The sequence below is a fragment of the Equus quagga genome, chromosome 5 (assembly GCF_021613505.1).
Source record: "Equus quagga isolate Etosha38 chromosome 5, UCLA_HA_Equagga_1.0, whole genome shotgun sequence".
In the NCBI taxonomy this organism is placed as follows: Eukaryota; Metazoa; Chordata; class Mammalia; order Perissodactyla; family Equidae; genus Equus; species Equus quagga.
The window spans coordinates 67889169-67909889 of NC_060271.1; the positions used below are offsets into that span (position 1 = coordinate 67889169).

The following is a 20721-nucleotide window of genomic DNA, read 5'->3' on the forward strand; positions in this document are numbered from 1 at the left end:
TTTTATGTTTTTGAAATCATATCTAATCTCTTATTTTGTGTGTGTCTATCCATTACCCTCTTATGATTGAAATAGGTAATTTCAGTACTTTTGTCTTTTAAAACCTTCATATTATCTTCATAGGTGGTTGATCTGCTACCTTTACTGTATTTTTGCCTTTACCAGTGATTTTATTGCATTTTTTAAAAACTAATTTTCTTATTCCTATTTGTAGTCTTTTCTTTCCCACTTAAATAAGTTCCTTCAGCATTTCTTGTAGAATTGGTTTCTTTGTGATAAACTCCTTTAATTTTTGCTTGTCTGGGAAACTCTTTATTTCTCCTTCCATTCTGAATGATCACCTTGTTGGATAGAGTATTCTTGGCTGTAGGTTTTTTCCTTTCAGCACTTTAAATATGTCATGCCGCTCTCTTCTAGCCTGTAGGGTTTTGCCTGAGAAGTCTACAGTTAGCCCTGTGGGGTTTCCTTTGTATGTCACTTGTTGCTGTTCTCTTGCAGCTTTTAAGGTTCTCTCTTTCTCTTTAATTTTGGACATTTTAATTATGTGTCTTGGTGTGGGCCTCTTTGAGTTTATCTTGTTTGGTGCTCTCTGTGCTTTCTGTACTTGGATGTCTGTTTCCTTCCTTAGGTTAGGAAAGTTTTCAGCTATTTCTTCAGATAGATTCTCTGCCCCTTTGTCTCTCTCTTTTCCTTCTGAGACACCTATAATATGAATATTAGTGTGCTTGATATTGTCCCAGAGTTCCCTTAGACTGTTCTTGTTCCTTTTAATTCTTTTTTCTTTTATCTGTTCAGCCTGGGTGATTTCCTCTAGTCTTTTGTCCAGCTCACTGATTCGTTCTTCTGTATCATCTACTCTGCTATTGAATCCCTCTAGTGAATTTTTCATTTACAGTATTGTATTCTTCATTTCTGATTGGTTCTTTTTTATATTTTCCAATTCTTTGTTGACATTCTTACTGTGTTCATCCAGTCTTCTCCCAATATCAGTGAGCATCCTTATGAGTTTTTGTTTGAACTCTTTGTCAGGTAGATGGCTTATTTTTGTTTCATTTAGTTCTTTTTTTCTGGGGTTTTGTCCTGTTCCCTTGCTTGGAATGTATTCCTTTGCCTCTTCATTATGCCTCTTTCTCTGTGCTTATATCTGTGTTTTAGGTGAGTCAGCGATGTCTCCTGATTTTGGAGAAGTGGCCTTATGTAAGAGACACCTTTTGAGGCCCAGCAGTGTTGCTTCCCTCTCATCACCAGTACAAATGTTCCAGGAATGACTCCTGTGTGGGCTATGTATGTCCTTCTGCTGTGGCAGGGTTGGTCTTACTGCAGGTACCCAGGGAGTCTAGGCTTCCCCTCCCAGGCCAACTGTTTGTAAATCAGGTTTGGGAAGCCCCAGTGCAGTTGGCTGCAAGGCCTAATAGTACACTCCTGTTGCAGTTTTCTATTAAGTGAGCAGGCCCTCAGTGTGCCTGGTTGCTAGGCTCAGGGGCTTACAATTGCTATAGGCCTCAGGGCTGCAAGGTTATTGTCTACTCTCTTAGGACTGCAACTGAGTGGGGCTGGCCCCAGGTATAGGAGCACCCCATTGTTTCAGGCTTTGGAAGGTGGGTCTGATCCCCTTTGTGGCTGTTTATGAAGGTCTTTTGCCACTGATAAGCCACACTTCCCACAGGTCCACACACACTGTCAACACAGTCCTGGCCTATACACACTTCCCAAACCCCTGGAGCATACCCAGTCACCCCACTGCAGAGGCCCCGACACTCTCCACCAATGCCCCCTAGAGTTCACCTGATCCTCACGCAGGTCCTGACCTACAGAAGCAGACACACTTGCCTGCCTGCAGGGGATTGAGGTACCCAGTCTGTACAGGCCAACAAGTAGTCTGAGGGCTTGCTGTTGGGTGAGGCCAGTCCCTAGGGTGGGCTACTTGCCCTGGCTGAGCTGGATTAAATCTGTGCTCTAGTGTGTGTTGCAGACCCCTGGGAAAACAGGCCAGGGGAAGAACTCCAATGGCATCTGCCCACGTCTGTGTCAGCACACCTGTACTAGGTCACAATGATGGCTGCCACCAATGTCTCAGACTCTAGAGAGGTCTCACCTCTCACTGAGATGCAACCAGAACCTACCAGGTGAGTCTCTTTTCACCAAAGGATTGTGTACTTTTCTTTCTGGTGATTTTAGGTTGCTTTCTGAGATGGGCGAATTTGTGCATGGGTCCTTTAAGAGCCAGTTTTTTTTGGTGTATGTCCAATTGCTTTTCTGAGGGTATTCCCTGTTTCAGTTAATAGCCAGTGAATCCAGATATTATGAGACTTGTCTCAGTTGTGCTGAATCTGAAGGATGCTTATAGTGGTAATGTGCCCCGACTTAGGTCCCTGCTCTTCCAGGGAAAGCTGTACACCTTAGGGTTGCTCCCCACCAGCCAGCTGTGAAGCTCCACAGCTTGTGAAGGTGGGTTTTTTTTTTCTCTCCAGAAGGAATTTCTGCCTCTTCCACCTCAGTCAGGACTGTCCCTTGTTGTGGGGATTCTTTTTATCCAGTTTTCAGTTCTCTCTCCAGGGTAATTTTTCCAAGAATAGTTGTGTTCATGGGAGAAGGTGAGTTCAGAGTCCACCTATGCTGACATCTTGAGATCTCCTAAATCTCTATTTCTAACTCATATTTCTCTCTAAAGTTTCCTACCCATGTATTAATGGGTCTCCAGATTGCAGTCCACTCTGATAGCTGGCAGGCACTGAAGACTCAGTGACATCTTTCTCTGAAATGTTTCCCCTTTCATATTTGCTTAGTTATTAATATACCTGTCTCCTTTGACAAGCAGAAACCAGGAGCCTCATCAGTTGTCTCATCTCCACATCCCCCTCCATCAATCTGCTACCCACATCCCCCTCTTCAAACTACTACCTCTATCTAATTCAGGCTGCCATAATTTCTTACACAGACTACTTTAACAGTCTTCAAACTGGTCTTGGTGATTATGGTTTTGTTATCTTCAAATGCCTTCTTCCCACTGCTGCCAAGATCTGAAAGGCCCATCAATTCTCTGCTAACACTCTCCATCAGACCCCTGTCTTCTCTGGCAGAGAGCACAAGTTCCCTAACGGTGTCCACTAGGATGACCAGGTTCTGGTTGGCTCTCCAGCCTTTTATTTCATTATTTTCTGTGTAAAACATTATGTTTTATTAATAACATAGAGTCTCTGTTTCTTAGAACCATTCCCCAAACTTGGCCATTGTTACTCTCTAAACAAGTGAATCTAATCAATTCATGAATCATTACTGGCTGGTGAACTTTAGTAGAAATAATTATAACACAGTTTTTTAATTAAAAAAATCCTACCTTTTCTTCCTTACAACATTTAATCAGAAGTAGCTTATGGAAAGAACTTAATTCTGGATGCCAAGAATCATGGATTGTGGCCTCCTTTTCCTGTGTTGTGCTTTTCTCTTCCTCCTTCATTTTAGAATAGACTCCCCCTTCCTGTGGGTTAATGTAAGTCTCAAAAGACCCTGGAAATATAATTTTAAAAGATGCTTTAATTAAACTTGTTTTGATTTTGAAATTAAATAAACATATTTGGTAATTAAAAAATCTCTACATTTACTATCAGTCTTTACCACAAAGCTAAATATATTAATTTCCCCTTACCCTAACTAATTAACAAGTAAAGAATTTAAAATTGGATCAGACAGCAAATTCAACAGGAAACCACTTTCAAAAAGCAAAGCTAAAAATAATAACAGAGAGGTTAAAATAAAAGGATGCATTGGCACACATTAATCAAATGTGAACAAAAAATTGAAGTGGTAAGAATAACAGTGGATAAATTAGAGTTTAAGGCAAAGATAATTAAATGGGACAAGGTAGGTCAAGTTATACTAATTAAAATACAAACCCCATAATAAAAATGTAATAAAATGAAGCTATATGCTCCAGATAATAGCATAAAAATACATCAAATAATCAGTGCTGTAGGTAGAAGAAAAAGCAGAAAAAAACATAATAGTGGTAAATGGTAGGATATAACACACAATTATCAGCCCAGGACAGATGAAACAAATTGAAAATTTTGCCACATATAATTTGAACAATATAAATAATATGGGAATAAATTGACATATATACAACTTTACGCCCTAAGAAACAAAATACATTGTTCCCCCTGCCCCATGGAACATAAGAAGTGGGGTTGCATCTCATGTGAGCGTTAGGATCCTAGTTAGCCCTTACAATGGTTATAACATGGAGTAAGAATTAGCATTGACATTCCCATAGGTACAGAGTGCACGCTGTGCTGTACGCCTCTCAGCAAGCCAACACAGCCAGTGCGTCCTCCAGTGATGAAACAGGTTCTTTGTGTTGAACATTAGGCAATATAGTTAGCTTACATTTCAGGCTAGAAAACTACTTTCTCCAGCTGGTCTGCTGGGGCTCTCCTCTGAGGGCTTAGTAATAGCAATCAAAGAGCTGCTGACAGAAATTTATTGACATTTAAGACCATGGCCCTGGAGAAGTGTGCACCTCTGCAAGACTTCTAATTTCTATATGGAATATAAACAGTTACATGATGTGAGACCACAGGGCACAGCACTCCACTGTGCTCTTTAGTTGAAGGTGGTTGTATTATTCTGACGACCAGGTAGTAAAACCATTTATTCCAAAAGGAGTTCTTTTCTCTCGAGGTTCTCATTATTTATTGTATAATCACTGGGGCTCGGGCTAATAAGACAGGATAAGACAAACTATTTTACATAACTCTCAATTAAAGAGCATGAAGCACTTAGAGACCATCAAAGACAAAAGATTGAGGCAATTAAGAAGCTTTTGAAAGTAAGAACGACACTGGAATTAATTATTAAACTTCACCTGCAAAGATCTAAAGCTCACTTTTAGAACACAAGCCATTCTATCACACGTGTACAAACCTTCACAATTCTGTAGGGTTTCTGGAATAAACCTTGAAATTTAACAAATGAAAGCAGGAAAGTTGTTTTAAATTGCTGGAACTTTAGTCCCAATTGACAGGGATAACATGGTGCCTTTTGTCCAAACATGATGAGTTGGTCCCAGAATTACTTTGCCTTTCAGCCTCCTCCCGTCCCTCTTTCTTTGCCTCCATGTTTACAAGGCTCCATCTGGCCCTGCTTGCTTCGGATCTGCCCCTAGCCATCCATCTCTAGGCTTCTCCTGTAGTGTTTTTCTTTCTGGCTTCTACCTCTACCTCTAACTGTCTTGTTTAAGTGGTCCACAATAGAGAAACATAATTTCTATTTGATGCATTTATTGAAGAGCATTTTATTTTTTCTAGTCTTTATTTAGAAATCAAACAAGCATAAGAGGATCCCAGAAATTCTGGCCCATTTAGACTTTAAACCACCACACTTACTAGGTTTACTCAGTTAAATACATATTCATAATAGAAGTATAAGAGTAATTACTGAAAAATAGAAATAGAGCATAGAACTTCAAATCGGTAGAGGGGGAAAGAAAAAGAATATGCACAATATATCTGAAGGCAAGAAAGAAGAAAAAAAAATAGAGCAGAGAAAAAGCCTTCAAAGAAAAAAGTCCCCACAAAATAAGATGGTAGAGGTCAGTCCAAATAGATCAGGGTCTCCTAGCCTCTCCTCTACTGACATTTTGGGCTAAGTGGTTATTTGTTGTGGAGGATTGTTCTGAGCATTGTAGGATGTTTAGCCACATCCCTGGTCTCTAGGTACCAGATGCCAGGAGCACTACCTCGGTTGTGGCAACCAAAAGTGTCTTCAGACATTGCCAAATGTCCCCCGAGGGACAAAATCTTCCCCACTTGAGAGCTGCTGAAATAGATCAACAACCTTAATAAATATAATTGGATTAAAACTTGTCTGTTAAAAAAGAGAGACTTTCACACTGCTTAAAACAACAAAAAAATCCTACCCTGAAAACATGATGATGACACAAAAGAGTTGAAAATGAAGAGTGAATATATAGAGGGAGAACACCAACCAAGATAAATCTGTTGTAAAAAATAGCATTAGAAACATATTATAAGGAAAAAAAGTACTATTCAGAGTAAAGAGGAATATTATTTAATAAAAAAGGAAGATAATAATCCTAAACCTATTTGTATGTAACAGCATAGTTTCACAAGATAGAACAGGAAAAATTCCAGAATTACGAAGAGAAACTGCCATAGTGGTATACTTTAATATGCCTTTCTTAGAAACTGACTGATTAAATATAAAAAACAGTAGTCAAATAAACACAATCAATAAGTCTGATGGACCTTGAGGACATTATATCAAGTGAAGTATGTCATACAGAGAAAGACAAATACTGTATTATTTCACTTATATGTGCAATCTAAAAAAAAAAAAAATGAAACCAGAAATCCAAGCTCATAGATACAGAGAACAGATTGGTGGTTGCCAGAGGTGGAGGGTAGGGGGTGGGCAAAATGGGTAAGGGGAGTTAAAATGTACAAACTTCCAGTTATAAAATAAGTAAGTTATGGGGATGTAATGTACAGCATAGCAACTATAGTTAACAATACTGTATTGTATATTTGAAAGTTGCTAAGAGAGTAGATCTTAAAAGTTCTTATCAGAAGAAAAAAATTCCGTAACTATCCACAGTATGGATGTTAACTGGACTTATTGTGGTGATCATTTCACAATATAAACAAATGTTGAATCATTATGTTGTACACCTGAAACTAATATAATGCTGTATGTCTAATATACCTCAAAAAAAAAGTTAAACAGGCCAAAAAAATATATATAAGCTTGAGCTAAAGGTCACATATGGAATCTTGCATCCAAGAAATGACACATATGGAACCTTTTTTATAAACTGAAGTTTATATAAATTACAAAGAATCAATTTCATGCAAAACACGAGTATAATTTCCATAATATAATTAAATTATAGAAATAAAAAGTCCCCCCAAATCCTAAATGCTTTCAAACTAAAAAGTGTACTTTTAGAATTGAAAGGGCTACATAGTAAAACTTGTGGGGGAAAATCAACATAGAATGTTATAATTCAGAGCAGTCATTACCTCTGGGGAAGTGGGCAAGGGTCCTGTGAAGGAACATGAGGGGATTCTGGGAGGCTGGTATGGTTTAGTTCTTGGCTCAGGTGGTGGCTCATAAGTATAGCTAGTTTTTGATAATTAATCAAGTTGTACAATTTTGATTTGTGCAGTTTTCTGAATGTATGTTGTCCTTCAATTAAAAAGTTAAAAAATCCTATGGGATGCAGCTAAAGCATTACTTCGAGGTAAATGTATCCCCTTAAAATGAGTATAATAGTAAACATTGAAATAGTGAAAATTCATGGGCCAAGCATTCAACTTAAGAAATTGGGAAAACAAGTAATTCATAATTTCTTAATAATGAAGACATTTCCTAGTGAAAAATATTGATATTGCAGAAGAGTTAAAGGAGACATTAAAATTAGGATTCACAAGCTTGTTTACAACCCCCCATAGCAGATCCTTTTTGAAATATTACCTAAGCGTATGGGAATAGGATGTAAGAGTATATATTTTGTAAGTCCTTTAAAAACTAGAAACGATTCTTCTAAGTCACAGCACGCGAACCATGTGGCAGTAACCAGCCAGGGAACTTCAGGCTTAGGCGGGCGTTCCTATTAGAAGATGGAAAGAAAATGAATAATAATTCACAAAGACAACCACAAAACATGCTTTCACCTTGTCTAAGTGAAAAATCAAGCTCTTATAACATGTTAAAAATAACCATTTACCTAAGACAAGTAATAAGATATGGTGAAACAGAAATGATGTTGAATCACTTCTACCTGTAGACCTTTGCACAGAAGTGTAGCTGATGGAAGCATTTCGGGTTGACTTTTACAGAAAGCAGCTGATCTGGTGAAGGATTAAAATTAAATCTATTAAATCTACTTCCAGCCTGTTCTCCACACCACATCAGTCTCTCTTGACTCCCCCAATATTCTCATGATTAATGATTTGTTTTTTCTAGAGAACTAGTCTTCAAATCAGATTCCTGGAGGTGAGAACATCTATGGGAATGCTGGACAGATGGGAAGCTGTGTGGCAGAGCAATATCAGTAGCGAGAGACGTGGCATCTCATTCCAGCTGGGCCCACTGTATGTCTAATCATCTGATATATTCCTAGCAAATTTCTGGGAAAGTATTATGCCATCTGGCAATATTCCACAAAGCATGTATATGTGGGTAAACAGTTTGAAAAGAGACAGAGAAACAGCTGTGATTGTAGACTGAAAACTACTTCTTTGAAAATTTCATGAATATTTTCATGAATGGCTGAAGTTCCATACTACATTTTTCACCAGCTTTATTGAGATGACATCTGAATATCAAAGAGAAATGAAAACATGCAATTCATTCAAAGCATAGAATACAATGTATTTTAGTAAATTCAGCAGATATGTGCAACCATAATGACAATTTTAGAACATTTTATCTCCTCAAAAAAAACCCATGTATTGTTCAGCTATTACCCTCCTATCTGCTCATGCCCCCCAGCCCTAAATAACTACTGAAATGCTTTCTAGATTTTCCTATTCTGGACAGTTCATATAAATCAAATTTTATAATATGTAGTTTTTTGTGACTTTCTTCTTTCACTTAGCTTAATGTTTGCAAGGTTTATTCCTGTTGTGGTATGTTTCAGTACTTCATTCCTCTTTACGATTGAGTAATATTCCATTGTATGGATATACTACATTTCACTTTTCTACACATTCATTTATGGACATTTGGATTGTTTCCATCTTTTTGGCTATTATGAATAATGCTGCTATGAATATTCATGTCCAAGTTTTTGTGTGGACATATGTTTTCATTTCTTTTTGATATATAGCTAGGAGCGGAACTGCTGGATCATATGGTAATTCCATGTTTAATTGTTTGAGTTGCTGCCAGACTGTTTTCCAAAGCAGCTGCACCATTTTTCATTCTAGCCAGCAGTTTATGAGGGTTCTCATTTCTCCACATCCTCACCATTACTTGTTATTATCTGTCTTTCTGATTCTAGCCATTCTAATGGGTGTGAATGCTATCTCCTTATGGTTTTGATTTGCATTTCCCTGAAGAATAATGATGTGTGAGAGTCAAATAAAAGCATGATGTCCAACCTCCCAGTGATACACTGAGGCTCAAATACTGGCAAACAGGTGCAGATGTCACGTCTGCAGTGCCAAGGGCGAGGCTCAAGATTGGCAGGACAGAGCCAACAGTTTAGAGTGGGCCTGAGATGGAATTGCAGGCAAGAGTTGGGGGTTCTGTGGCTCACTTCTATGGGCCACTAGGTTTGTGGTACGTGGGTGAGTTAGGCCAGTTTAAGGGGCTGGAACAAATTAGGCAAAATGTATGAAAGTGAAGAAGGAAACTGTAGCAGAACTTGTAATAGAGTATTACAAAAGGCAGCGATCAAGTTATATTACTTCCTGTGCTATATAATGAAAGATGTGTCCAGGCAAGAGAGGGTCAGGGTTTCACAAACAGCATTGCCAAATCTGTGAATTACAACTTTTATTGGATTTTAACTCTTCATATTTCTAAGATGGCCAACTTTTCAGAACATGTTCACTTCTACTAGCTCACTGGTTACTCCCAACATCCCTTTTGTATAGATGAGGACACTGCTGAATAACGATGTTAAATATTAGGGGCCAGCCTGGTGGTGCAGTGGTTAAGTTCGCATGTTCCACTTCTGGTGGCCCAGGGTTCACTGGTTCGGATCCCAGGTGCAGACATGGCACCGCTTGGCAAGCCATGCTGTGGCAGGCATCCCACATATAAAGTAGAGGAAGATGGGCATGGATGTTAGCTCAGGGCCAGTCTTCCTCAGCAAAAAAAGAGAGGAGGATTGGCAGCAGATGTTAGCTCAGGGCTAATCTCCTCAAAAAAAAAAAAAAGAGGTTAAATGTTAGCAACATTACACAGCTCCTGGAGGCAGAGTGAAGCTGTAGTCTGGGCCTCCTGACCCCTAGCGCCCTCCCCACTGGGCCACACAGCCAAATGTATAAGCTTCAGCCACCGTGGAACATTGGTGGGTACAAGTGGGCTCTATCTAGAATAACATTTACAACCTAAACTTGAAACAGGTACCTTTTCTAATCCTGCAGAACCTCGGAGAAAGAAATTCCATTCTGCATCAGTTAAGTTTCCTTGCTGACGCATGATCTCAACACAGAGCATAAAGCTGTAGATGAGTTTATGTTGCTCAAAAAGTCCTCTCGAGATGTTGACATAAGCAGTTAGGAGAGTTTGGTCCAGTAGTATCTCCATGCGCTGCTGTAGATCATCTGACTTTGTAGAAGTTTCAATTGTCGTATTGAACAACTGCGTGAAAGAGAGCTCTGTCAGTGCCTCTGATTTAGTTCAATTTCTGTGAAGGAAAAGAGAAACCTCTGCTCCCTCCTCCCCATATTCAGTGAGTAAATAGCAGCGCAGGAGATGAACACTGTGCTATGAAAAATCCAGAATTCATCCCAAATGCATATGTGATATTTATTTTCTGCACTCCCCTTTCTCTCTCCAGTTTTTAGACATGGACCAGTGCCAAACTCCTGACAACATTCACAAGGCATCATCTTGATGTGAGACAGAAAATGTTGGAAAATGGAGGTGAGCTGGCAGAACCAGTTTTTTTATATCTTCATCTCAGATTTGATAATCACTGTGGGGTGAGAGATGTAAGGGCAAGGTAAGGTCATATGCTCTTCTTGGCACTTCCTCAAGATAATTCTTAGGGTATGGGAAGAATGTGCTAGAATCTTCTTTGAAATTTAAGAGGAACCAGTTTTAAAGGAGACTTCCACCCTGCTTCCTACATGGAAATTTTGAAAGCAGGCCCGCTGCCCCAGAGATGCCCCATGTTACAAGGACACTGGAAAGGCTGCAGAGATGGTGGCATTGGGGGCTTAGGCATGAGAGGGCCAGAGCTAGCCCTACCCATTTCCTGCAACTTTCAAGTAGCACGAGAGGAAGATTTAAAAATTCCCAAGAGGGCCAGCCCTGGTGGCCTAGTAGCTAAGTTCAGTGTGCTCCACTTTGATGGCCCAGGCTTGGTTCTGGGGTGCGGACCTACAACACTCGTCTGTCAGTGGCTATGCTGTGCTGGCAGCCCACATACAAAAAGGGTGAAGATTGGCAACAGATGTTAGCTCGTGGCGAATCTTCCTCAGCGAAAAATAAATAAAATAAAATAAAATAAAATAAAATAAAAATTCCCAAGAGCTCCAAGCTGTGTGAGGAAGCTGAGCAGAGCCTGAATTTGTAGGCCTGCCTGGGAGCCATGGGGCAAGGGGATCTTGCAGCAGAGACTGGGGGAGTCTCATGAGGGACTAGAGGGGCATGTGGCTTCAGTCTCAGAGGATCCACAGCATAAAGGCAAAGGTGTGAGGTGAGGCAAGCTCTGCCCAATCCCTGGGCCACCGTGAGAGGGATCAAGATGCATTGCTCATGGGGAGATCAGACTGATCCAAACAGACTGGGAGCTGGAAGCCTGCTGAGGACAAGGCAGATCAGGGTCAAGAGTGTCCTCCACTCCTCCCCACAAACAGTGCTGTAGTGCAGGCCTCCATGTGCCCACCCCTCCTGCTAACAGGATGGAGTGGAAAGGGAAAGAGCCTGACTGTGTCGGTCTCCTCACTGAAAGATAGGCCTCCATTCCCCAAGGGTCAAGAGGCTTGGAGCAAGCAGACACTTATTTTAGAGACTTCAGAGAGCCCTTGTTTTTCTCCCCAAAGTTTGGTGGACAAAGGGTCCTGGAGTTGTTACTTTAATACACTCAGAAGAAAAGAGGATTGAGCTTTCTTTAACATCCTGACAAGAAGAGGAGAGGTTAAAGTCCAGTGAAATGTGAAAAGTTTGGTGCCAGTATAAAACATGGTGAATCTTGATATAGCCTAAATAGTTTCAGTGCAAATGGAATTATAATGGGTTTGGTGGAGGATGTCCTGGGTTTCTAGTCTCCCTTCCAAACAGCAAAAGTCCAGTGTTTTGATGATTCATCCTATATCCCTTTTTCTGTCAGCCCAAGGTATTTTCAGAGCATCTTCATTTTTATTTCTTTTAAAATTTTTTTTTTTATTTTTAAAGATTGGCACCTGAGCTAACAACTGTTGCCAATCTTCCTTTTTTTTTTCTTTTTTCTCCCAAATCCCCCCAGTACATAGTTGTATATCTTAGTTGTGGGTCCTTCTAGTTGTGGCATGTGTGACACCGCCTCAGCATGGCCTGATAAGTGGTGCCATGTCTGTGCCCAGGATCCGAACTGCGGAAACCCAGGGCTGCCGAAGCAGTGTGTGTGAACTTAACCACTCGGCCAAGGGGCCGGCCCCTTCATTTTTATTTCTTGAAGGAGATTTAAGAACCTTGGATGAGAAAAGTGTTATTAAAGTCATTTAGGTAGAATTAAAGGATTTGCTTATCCTTTCTTTGCTTGGTTTAATAACTGCCAACTAAAGGAAGGGAGCAGAGATGTGAGGGCGGCAAACCCTGCCTTTAGGAACTGAGATTTGACCTCAGTACAAATGGCTTTTAAAGGCCGCTAAGCAAGTGCAGACCTTGTTGGGAGAGAGCCCAGGTGCATCTGAACAGCACGCCCCTCATTTCTCTGAATTCTTCATTTCCCTTTTCTCCTGCAGCTCCTATTGCTGCTGGGCCCATAACCACATCAAAAGTACTAAACAAGACCTTGAGAGAAAAAACCACGCTTAGTCTAGTGTCATAAAAATTGTTCGAATATTTCAACAGCTTTTTTATGGAGAGGCAGAAACAGCCTCTTCATTCGTGAAACACTCATGAAGTGTTCTCTGGTGCTAAGCACCCAGGAGGGGAAACAGGGATGGGTGAGGCTTCATTCCTGCCTTCTGGGAGGCCAGACTCTGGCAGGAGAGAAAAGCCCAGCACCCACGGCAATGTGGTGTAAGTGCCATATGAGGCATATCAAACGTGTTTGATAAAAGACTGAGGCAAATCGTTTGCTACTCCACTCACTGGGAAGTGGAGTCTGAATTCCCTCCGCTCGAATCTGGGCTGGCCTCAGTGACCCACTTGACCAAGAGACTGCAGCAGAAGCAATGACGCATGACATCCAAGGCTTGGTCGGAAGAAGCCTCGCAGCTTCCATCTTGGTTTCTTAGAACATTTGCTTTGGGGAGGTGCTCTCTTGGAAACCAGCTGCCATGTTGTAAGAAGCCCAAGCCACATAGAGAGGCCACTTGTAGGCCATTGTTGACAGCCCAGCAATGAGAGTGAGCCATTTTGGACATCTAGCCCAGTCAAGCCTCCAGATGACTTCAGCCCCAGCAAGAGAGATGACTTCTCTCACTGGACAAGACGGCAATTCAGCTGAGGGAGAGGGCATTCTAAACAGAGGGAGTGTCATAAAGATAAAAGCATCCAGGGGCTGGCCCAGTGGTGAGGCAGTTGAGTTTGCACATTCCACTTCAGCAGCCTGGGGTTCACTGGTTTGGATCCCGGGCACGGATCTATGCACTGCTTGTCAGGCCATGCTGTGGCAGGCATCCCACATATAGGATAGAGGAAGATGGGCACAGATCTTCCACAGCAAAAAGGGGAGGATTGGTGGTGGATGTTAGCTCAGGGCTAATCTTTCTTCCCCACCCCCGAAAAAGTAAAAACCAACCAACCAACAAAAAACAAAAGGTAAAAGCATCCAGTAAGTCTAGGGAATGTGAATGGATCAGTTCGGCTGTTGCAGAGGAGAGTGGGAAATGTGGCTCAAGAGACAGCACAGGGACAGGGTGGAAGTGGCTTTGGTGTGTGAACTGTGTTTGATAGGCAAAATCCATTTAGGACCCGATGTATGTGGAGCGGTGTTTTGAAAACACTCGGCCTAGGCTGGCCTGGCTTCCAGTGTGAGAGCCAGCATTGACTAAAGGTATAGGGGTTTATAATAGGAAATAATGATGTGTTGCAGGTAAAGAGGATATGTTTACAATTCTCCGTTTTCTGTTGTGAGTGGTGCAGATGGAGAGGCCTTTGTCTGTTGAGTTGTGTTATGAGTGTGAGCACAGATCTTTAAAGAAGCGAGAGGGAGCTAAACTGCTCTGCACAGAAAAGGGAACAGTATAGACAAGAGGGGAATAGGAGCCGGTAGATGGGAAAACTGAGCCAGAGAGGCTGTGTGTGGGGTGGGCTGGGAGGAGGAGGCCACTGGTAGCTGGGAGGAACTCTGGAGGCGAGCAGAGGGGACCAGCGAGGATGCTTGGTCAGTTTTGCTGTGTAATAAGTGCTGTAAACTGTCTCCCCTGGACGTCTTCAGGCTAATTACCATTGCTTGCCAAAGTTTGGTGACATTGAATTTGCTTTTGGGAGATATAGAATGCTGCTGCAAAGAGGATGAGGGGCGAAAATATCCTACACATGAGAGATTAGATGAAATTCAACTGTGAAGATGAGATCAAGAAGAGAGAACACAAGTAAAACAAGAAAGTCTCACAGTAGTACAGTGAAAGCAGGAAAGGGACAAAGGAGAGGAGACTAGGGCATGTACAATTCTTCTAAATAAAAGCCAGGGGTGGGAGGATAGCCTGTTATATAAAAAGTTCTGGGAAAAAAAGATACAGCAGCCAATTTGCTTAAGGTCAGTACTGTCAGAGACTTGAGCTACAACACAGAAAACTCTAAGAGTGGAGAGGAAGCTGGATCATTACAGAGAAAGTATAAAGAAACAGCATGGAACTGTGATTCTTAAAAGAAAAAAAAAGGGCAGGCAAGAAGGAAACAGCAAGCTAGTTAGTCGAGGAAGCCAAGAGAAAATGAAACTCGGAAAAAAGCTTTCTTTGCTTCCCCTACAGAGTGTTCTGGGCATGCTGCGCACTTGAGTCTTTAGGAAGCGTGGCAAGTGGGGCCACTCTTGAACCGTAGTCTGAACCCAAACTCCTGGAGGATTTAGCTGATAACTAGACTCGAGACTTGTCTGAGGCAAAAAGTGACTCATTAGGGTTTAAAAGGAAGCCGAAGAGAGAAATTTCACCACCACCACCCACCACCACACTTACCTGTTTAAAATATTTTAGTGAATACTGATACATAGGATCTATTTCGGAGAGGCTGGCAATAACAAAGTATATAACGGAGCCTTGAGTGGCGACTGGACGATACTTCTCACGAGCGACGTTTATCATCAGTTCAGTGGATTCTGCTTCCTTCAGCCTGGTTTTAATGGCACCAGAAGTGATCTGAATAAACATATGCAAACAAGTTCTTTTGGATCTGTTTCAAATAAATGGTAGGATTTTTGGAATATATCCAGTTAGGTCTAGGAAAGAAACAAGGATGTGATGGATTAGTGATTCTCATGAGGGGGTCCCCAGATAGAATGACTGAGTCTCAGGATTCACTGACCTTCTGACTGAGCTGACCTCCTTTCCTTCCAGAGGGGGAATGGGCAAATGGCAACAGGCAGTACAAGTAGGCCCGAAAAGACTGGAGCAGTACTTATCTGAGACTGGAATCAGATTTACTTCTGAAATGCAAACACTAACACAGCTCTCCCAGTTGCTCCCTGACTGCCTTGTGAGCAGTCCTAAAATGACCCAGGGTACGCATAAGGAAGGAAGGAGGCTATGAAGGGAGAAGGGACACTGATGATACTGCCCAAAAGAGGGGGCTAGAGAGAGGCTGGGAGGAAGTGGTACCACATCCCACTCTGGAATAACAAGGAAGACTAATAGTCTCCTCTTTCTTTCCCTCGCATTCCCAGGTGTAGACATAAGGAAACCTGTGGATAGAAGCTGTTGTTTGTGAAGGGTTATAAACCTAAGAAGTTGGAGACATTTTCAAGGTCTCTTGCTATTCTTCTGGTTTTCTGTATTTTGGGTTTGTGGCTCTGGGGAGCCTTTTGGCCTATGGGCTTTCCAGGACTCCCTTCTCAGTCTCTCTAGATTGCTGTCTGTCCCTGTCCTTCCATGTGCCCCTACTTTTTTTTCAGCTGTGGATAGTCATAGTTTGGGAGATCCTTTTTCTCTAGAAAGTCAAAGGGTCTAGGGCAGAGACGATGAAAAATCACTATGAGAACTGCTGTTCAATATTTGCCCTATTGAAGGGAGAGCTGAAGAGACCATCAGGTTTCTGTCTAGACCCATGCTGCCCAATAGACACATAATGTGAGACATATATATAATTCTAACTTTTCTAAGTTTATTAAAAATAAACAAGTGAAATTAATTTTAACAAAGTATTTTATTTAACCCAATATATGCTGATATATATCAATAAATAATTGATATAAAAATTATTGAGATGTTTTTACTTTTTTTTGGATTAAGTCTGTGAAATCTGGGTGTGTATTTTACACTAACAACACACTTTAATTCAGACTATCCACATTTCAAGGGCTCAATAGGCAGAGTGGCTAGTGGCTGAGTCTGGACTGTCCACCCCAGCTCACCAGGAAAGGGAAGGGAGGGACTCAGTGCGGAAGCTGTGTCCAGGAATCAAAGGCTCAGACTCTCCCTGTATTGATGCCTTAGGAGCCTGAGGGGGCAAGAAAGGGTAGAGGTGAGTGGGGAACTTACTGAACTTACTGATCTGATTGAGTGGGATCTCAATACTGACTTCAAGTAAAGCTTTTACATATGAGCAGAAAAAAGGAAGTGGATATGGGAGCAGTTGGATCATGGAAACCTACTTGCAAACAATCCTTTATTCCTTGGGGAACACAAGGCCCTGGTAACGAAGAATCCAGGGCTAAAGAGAAAGCAAAGCAGACCATTTTCTTCTTTTGGCTAGAGAATATTAGACTCAACCGAGGTTGAGTCTAATGACTACTTACAGACATTATGACCTAGAGACTCATGGCTTTAGCAGTGGTTAGGGAATATGATACATATTTTTAAATGAGGGTTCTGGGAAGGTAGAGGAGTATAAACTATAGGCAGGAAGTGGCAGGAAATGAAGCCCAAGAGAATCAGTCCTATCTCTACCCTATAGAAAGGATGTCTCCAAGACAATGCCTTGCAAACGGAAACCAGCTTACAGATAAAGATGGCAGTCAGAACATGTGTCTGTCTCTACTCTCTACTGAAACCATGGTAAAATTATAGTAAAGGGATTTTTAAAAGTAGTGTAAACCCACAAAGATGGGACGAATGGAAGAGGAAATATCAGTAAAATTTCGAGAGCTGGAAAGCAGACAGAAGAGAGGTAATGACTTAGCAGACCCAGGAAAATGGATTCCTAAGCCAGCAAAGGGGAAAGTCAAGGACTCACTTAATTTATAAGACAGATTCCTGTTGCATAGAACTTAACAACCTAATAGAAGAGATAAGACATGTAATTGGATAACTATGACATAAGGTAAACAGTGACAAGTGCTGTATTAGAGGGTAGATAAGGTGCTACAGGTGTTCCAAGAAGAGATTAATTCTAGCTGGGAATACCAGGGAATCTTCCCAGAGGGGGTGACATTGATATGAGTATATCATTGTTCCTTTCAATTATATCTTGTCCTGGGTCTTTACATTACATGCTTCATTTAAAAAACTCAGACAAGACAAGAGGAGCAGTTGTCTACAGTTTATCACTCTTCCTTTGGTTGGCAAGGGGCCCTGCTAGCCAGGCACACTCTTGTGTATGCCCCTGGTGGCCCAGATGTGGCCGCCACTCTTGCTTTAAAAGACTTTGCAGGACCTCCAAGGCTGTAGTTGTAATTTTTGAAGTAACACACTTTTTATAAATATTAAAAATATTTTACTTGCCTTTGAATCCTGGAGTGTGTCAATAAGTTCTTCATTGTCCAGAATATTTCCTTCTGATGTAAAGAGCATTCTCAGGATTTTCTCTTCGATGGCTTTCAGCTGGTTTTTATCAGTGTTGATCCTCACAATGAGCTTGTTTCTTTGCTCTTCTAACTCGGGTTTCTCAAGTCGTACCACATCACTAGAACCAAAGTTTGAATACCCAAATTATGTCTTTGTCAGTGCCCTGAAGTTACTTCTATTTTTCTTGCCCCATTTCTAATTGTCCTTATTCGGAACACTCCTTAGCTGAGTACTAATGCCACTAGCCAGATCCTCATGCACAGGGCCCCTCTTCTGCTGGGTTTACACAGTGGCTATTCATTGAAAGACATATTGGTTCTGATTCTTCATCTTGTTCTTCAGAGACCTGCATCCTACCATGGTTCCCATAGCTTCTACTCATCTTCTCTTAGGAAAACCTGCTCAATGCTTGTTCTCTAATTCAATTTCTGCCTCTAATGGTTGCTTATGCCAAGCTGAAAATGGTGTCTGGAGCATTCTTTTCCTACTGACATGAGAGATTCTGAAATCCCACCACCTCCATGAAACAATTCTTGATTGCACCTAAAAAAGGGGCCTCACCTCCAGCTCCACCCCTGTCTAACATGTGAACTTACGTCCCCTCTCACTTGTCCTTTCAAAATTTGCTCCCAGCTCTCTGTTTGCAGGAGCTGATCTTTTTCTTTGTCAAAATTTCCAAACAAAATAATAGGAAACCTTTGCCTCCACCCCCCCCCCCACATACTTTTTTTACCTTAACAACTGATCCTCTAGGCCTGATTTGGTTACAGTGAAATTGATGATGGTAACTTTAATGCACACCTAGAGGAGAAGCATAGAGTACAGAAAGATGCTCAAGCTCAGATTAATAAAATAAGAAGTGCTTTCTTTATTAGAACACGGCTCATTATTACCTTGCTGGAGGTATCCCAGCTCTAACTGTGAACACAGTCCCCATCCAAACACACACCAAGTACACTGTGTCTTACAGAATCTTAGCATGATTTTTCCTGCCAATATGAGTGACACTCTTTTTCCTCAAATGCCACAGTTTTAGAATCCTACCTGGTGTTCTAGGGAAAGATAAGCCTCTGAAGGGTTAGAAACAGGGTTATAGTGTCAACAGCTTGGGTTCAAATTCCAGCTGCACCCTATAGAGCATGTAGGATGTTGAACAAGACATTCACCCACTCTGTGCTTCAGTTCTTGGTATTTAAAAATTGAGGTAATAAGGGGCTGGCCCCGTGGCCGAGTGGTAAAGTTCGCACACTCCGTTGCAGGCGGCCCAGTGTTTTGTTGGTTCGAATCCTGGGCGCGGACATGGCACTGCTCATCAAACCATGCTGAGGCAGCGTCCCACATGCCACAAGTAGAAGGACCCACAACGAAGATATACAACTATGTACCAGGGGGCTTTGGGGAGAAAAAGGAAAAAAATAAAATCTTTAAAAGAAAAAAAAATTGAGATAATAATAGTAGCAACTCATGGGGTATTTGTGAGGACTAAATGAGGTAATAAAATCACTTAGTTACAGTGACTTGTACATAGTTTGTCCTTGTTAAAAAGAGCTATTATTGATAATACTGATAAATAAGTAGTGAAAAATATGAGAAACATATTTTTCTCATGATAGCACTTTTATGAAAAATTGTTGCTATAGCATAATATTATGACATTATTGATATGCACTTCTACAGCAAAAAAAATAAATATAATAAGAGTATTTGAATGTCATGTATTTTACATATGTTATTCTTATTTGATTTTCACAATAAATCTTTGAAGTGGGCTTTATGTCCACCTTGTGGTTGATTGACTTGAGGATCCAGGAAATGGAATAATGTAGCCACAGTCACAGAGCTCAGGTTGGGTAGGGTGTGTGCTGCTCCCCGCTAAAAGTTAAATGAGTGAGAAATCGAAGATCGTAAGTCGGCACATTGGTCATTTTTCTAAACTCTATAGTGGAACTTGGGACATGAGCTCCAGCAGTGGCTGTGTAATTAAACCTCTGGAGGCTGACAAGGAAAACTCTGACCTAGGCTGTCAGTCTTATTCAAGAAGTGTGTCAATTTCATCCAACAGGAACGCGTCTAGAGAAGACAGGCAGCTATGAGAAATTCAGAAACTAGAATGAACGTGACACTATTTGGAATGGTATATTCAAGGATTTTTTTGTGGGGGGTGGAGGAGTGAAGTTCTGACTTGTGAAGTCCCTTCCCTATTTGTGAGGTCCCTATTAGAGAAGAGGAGGCCTGCTGGGCCTGGAAGACCCTGCAGAGTGAGCAGCTGTGTCTGGAGCTGTGGCAGCCCTGAGGGGCTGCAGGGTAGAGCTGCCTCTTGGAGCCCCCGTATGCAGGAAGGGAGAAAGGACTCCCAGCTGTCGTTATTTTTGTTGCAGCTGCCTTGGGCTCTGCAGCACAAGAGTAGGGGTTCTTCTGGATCCTGTTGTGGCTCAAGGACATGAGTATGAAAGTGGGGTTCACATAGTTTCACAGAGTTCTCACGCATAGTCTGAGAGCGTGAGGAAGGGCCAAGATGCCCATCCCCCAGAACACATTGGATGTTTGAATCATGAGTCTCTAATGTTGCCAGTCACCAGAGTTTCCACGCAGGTAACCTCTTTATTTGGGGCTGTATGCTGTGGGCACTTGCACAAACACCGTCAGGTTCCCCCTTCTTCTCCCCCCCCCATAGACTCTCAGTTAAGCTCTGATTCATTTATCAGCCACAATAAGAGGGGCACAAATGGTCTTGTGCTGACGGAGGGAGAATGATTAGAAGGCAGTGGTGCCCTGTGTTGTGAGGAGCAGCTGTGGACCAGGAAGGAGATGATGAGAGTGCTGATGAGGTGCACAGGGTAGTGAGACAGGGCAGTGGCCTGGGGACTGAGTGGGGAGGGGTTTGAGTTCCAATTAGATGGTGAGCAGAAAGGCTACTGCAATCAGAGTCAGG

At 41.7% G+C, this 20721-nt stretch overlaps 1 protein-coding gene across 2 annotated transcripts in view; it reads right to left on the reverse strand.

The window, feature by feature from the left end:
* The window catches only part of DNAH6 (dynein axonemal heavy chain 6), a 249696-nt gene that overhangs the window by 59637 nt on the left and 169338 nt on the right, over positions 1 to 20721 (reverse strand). For both annotated transcript variants that reach the window (XM_046660053.1, XM_046660052.1), the window contains 6 exons: positions 18523 to 18590; positions 17727 to 17907; positions 15027 to 15206; positions 10102 to 10335; positions 7495 to 7630; positions 3338 to 3507 (listed from right to left, as the gene is read on the reverse strand). In XM_046660053.1, the coding sequence (XP_046516009.1) occupies positions 3338 to 3507; positions 7495 to 7630; positions 10102 to 10335; positions 15027 to 15206; positions 17727 to 17907; positions 18523 to 18590 (969 nt within the window). The remainder of the gene's footprint in view (positions 1 to 3337; positions 3508 to 7494; positions 7631 to 10101; positions 10336 to 15026; positions 15207 to 17726; positions 17908 to 18522; positions 18591 to 20721) is intronic.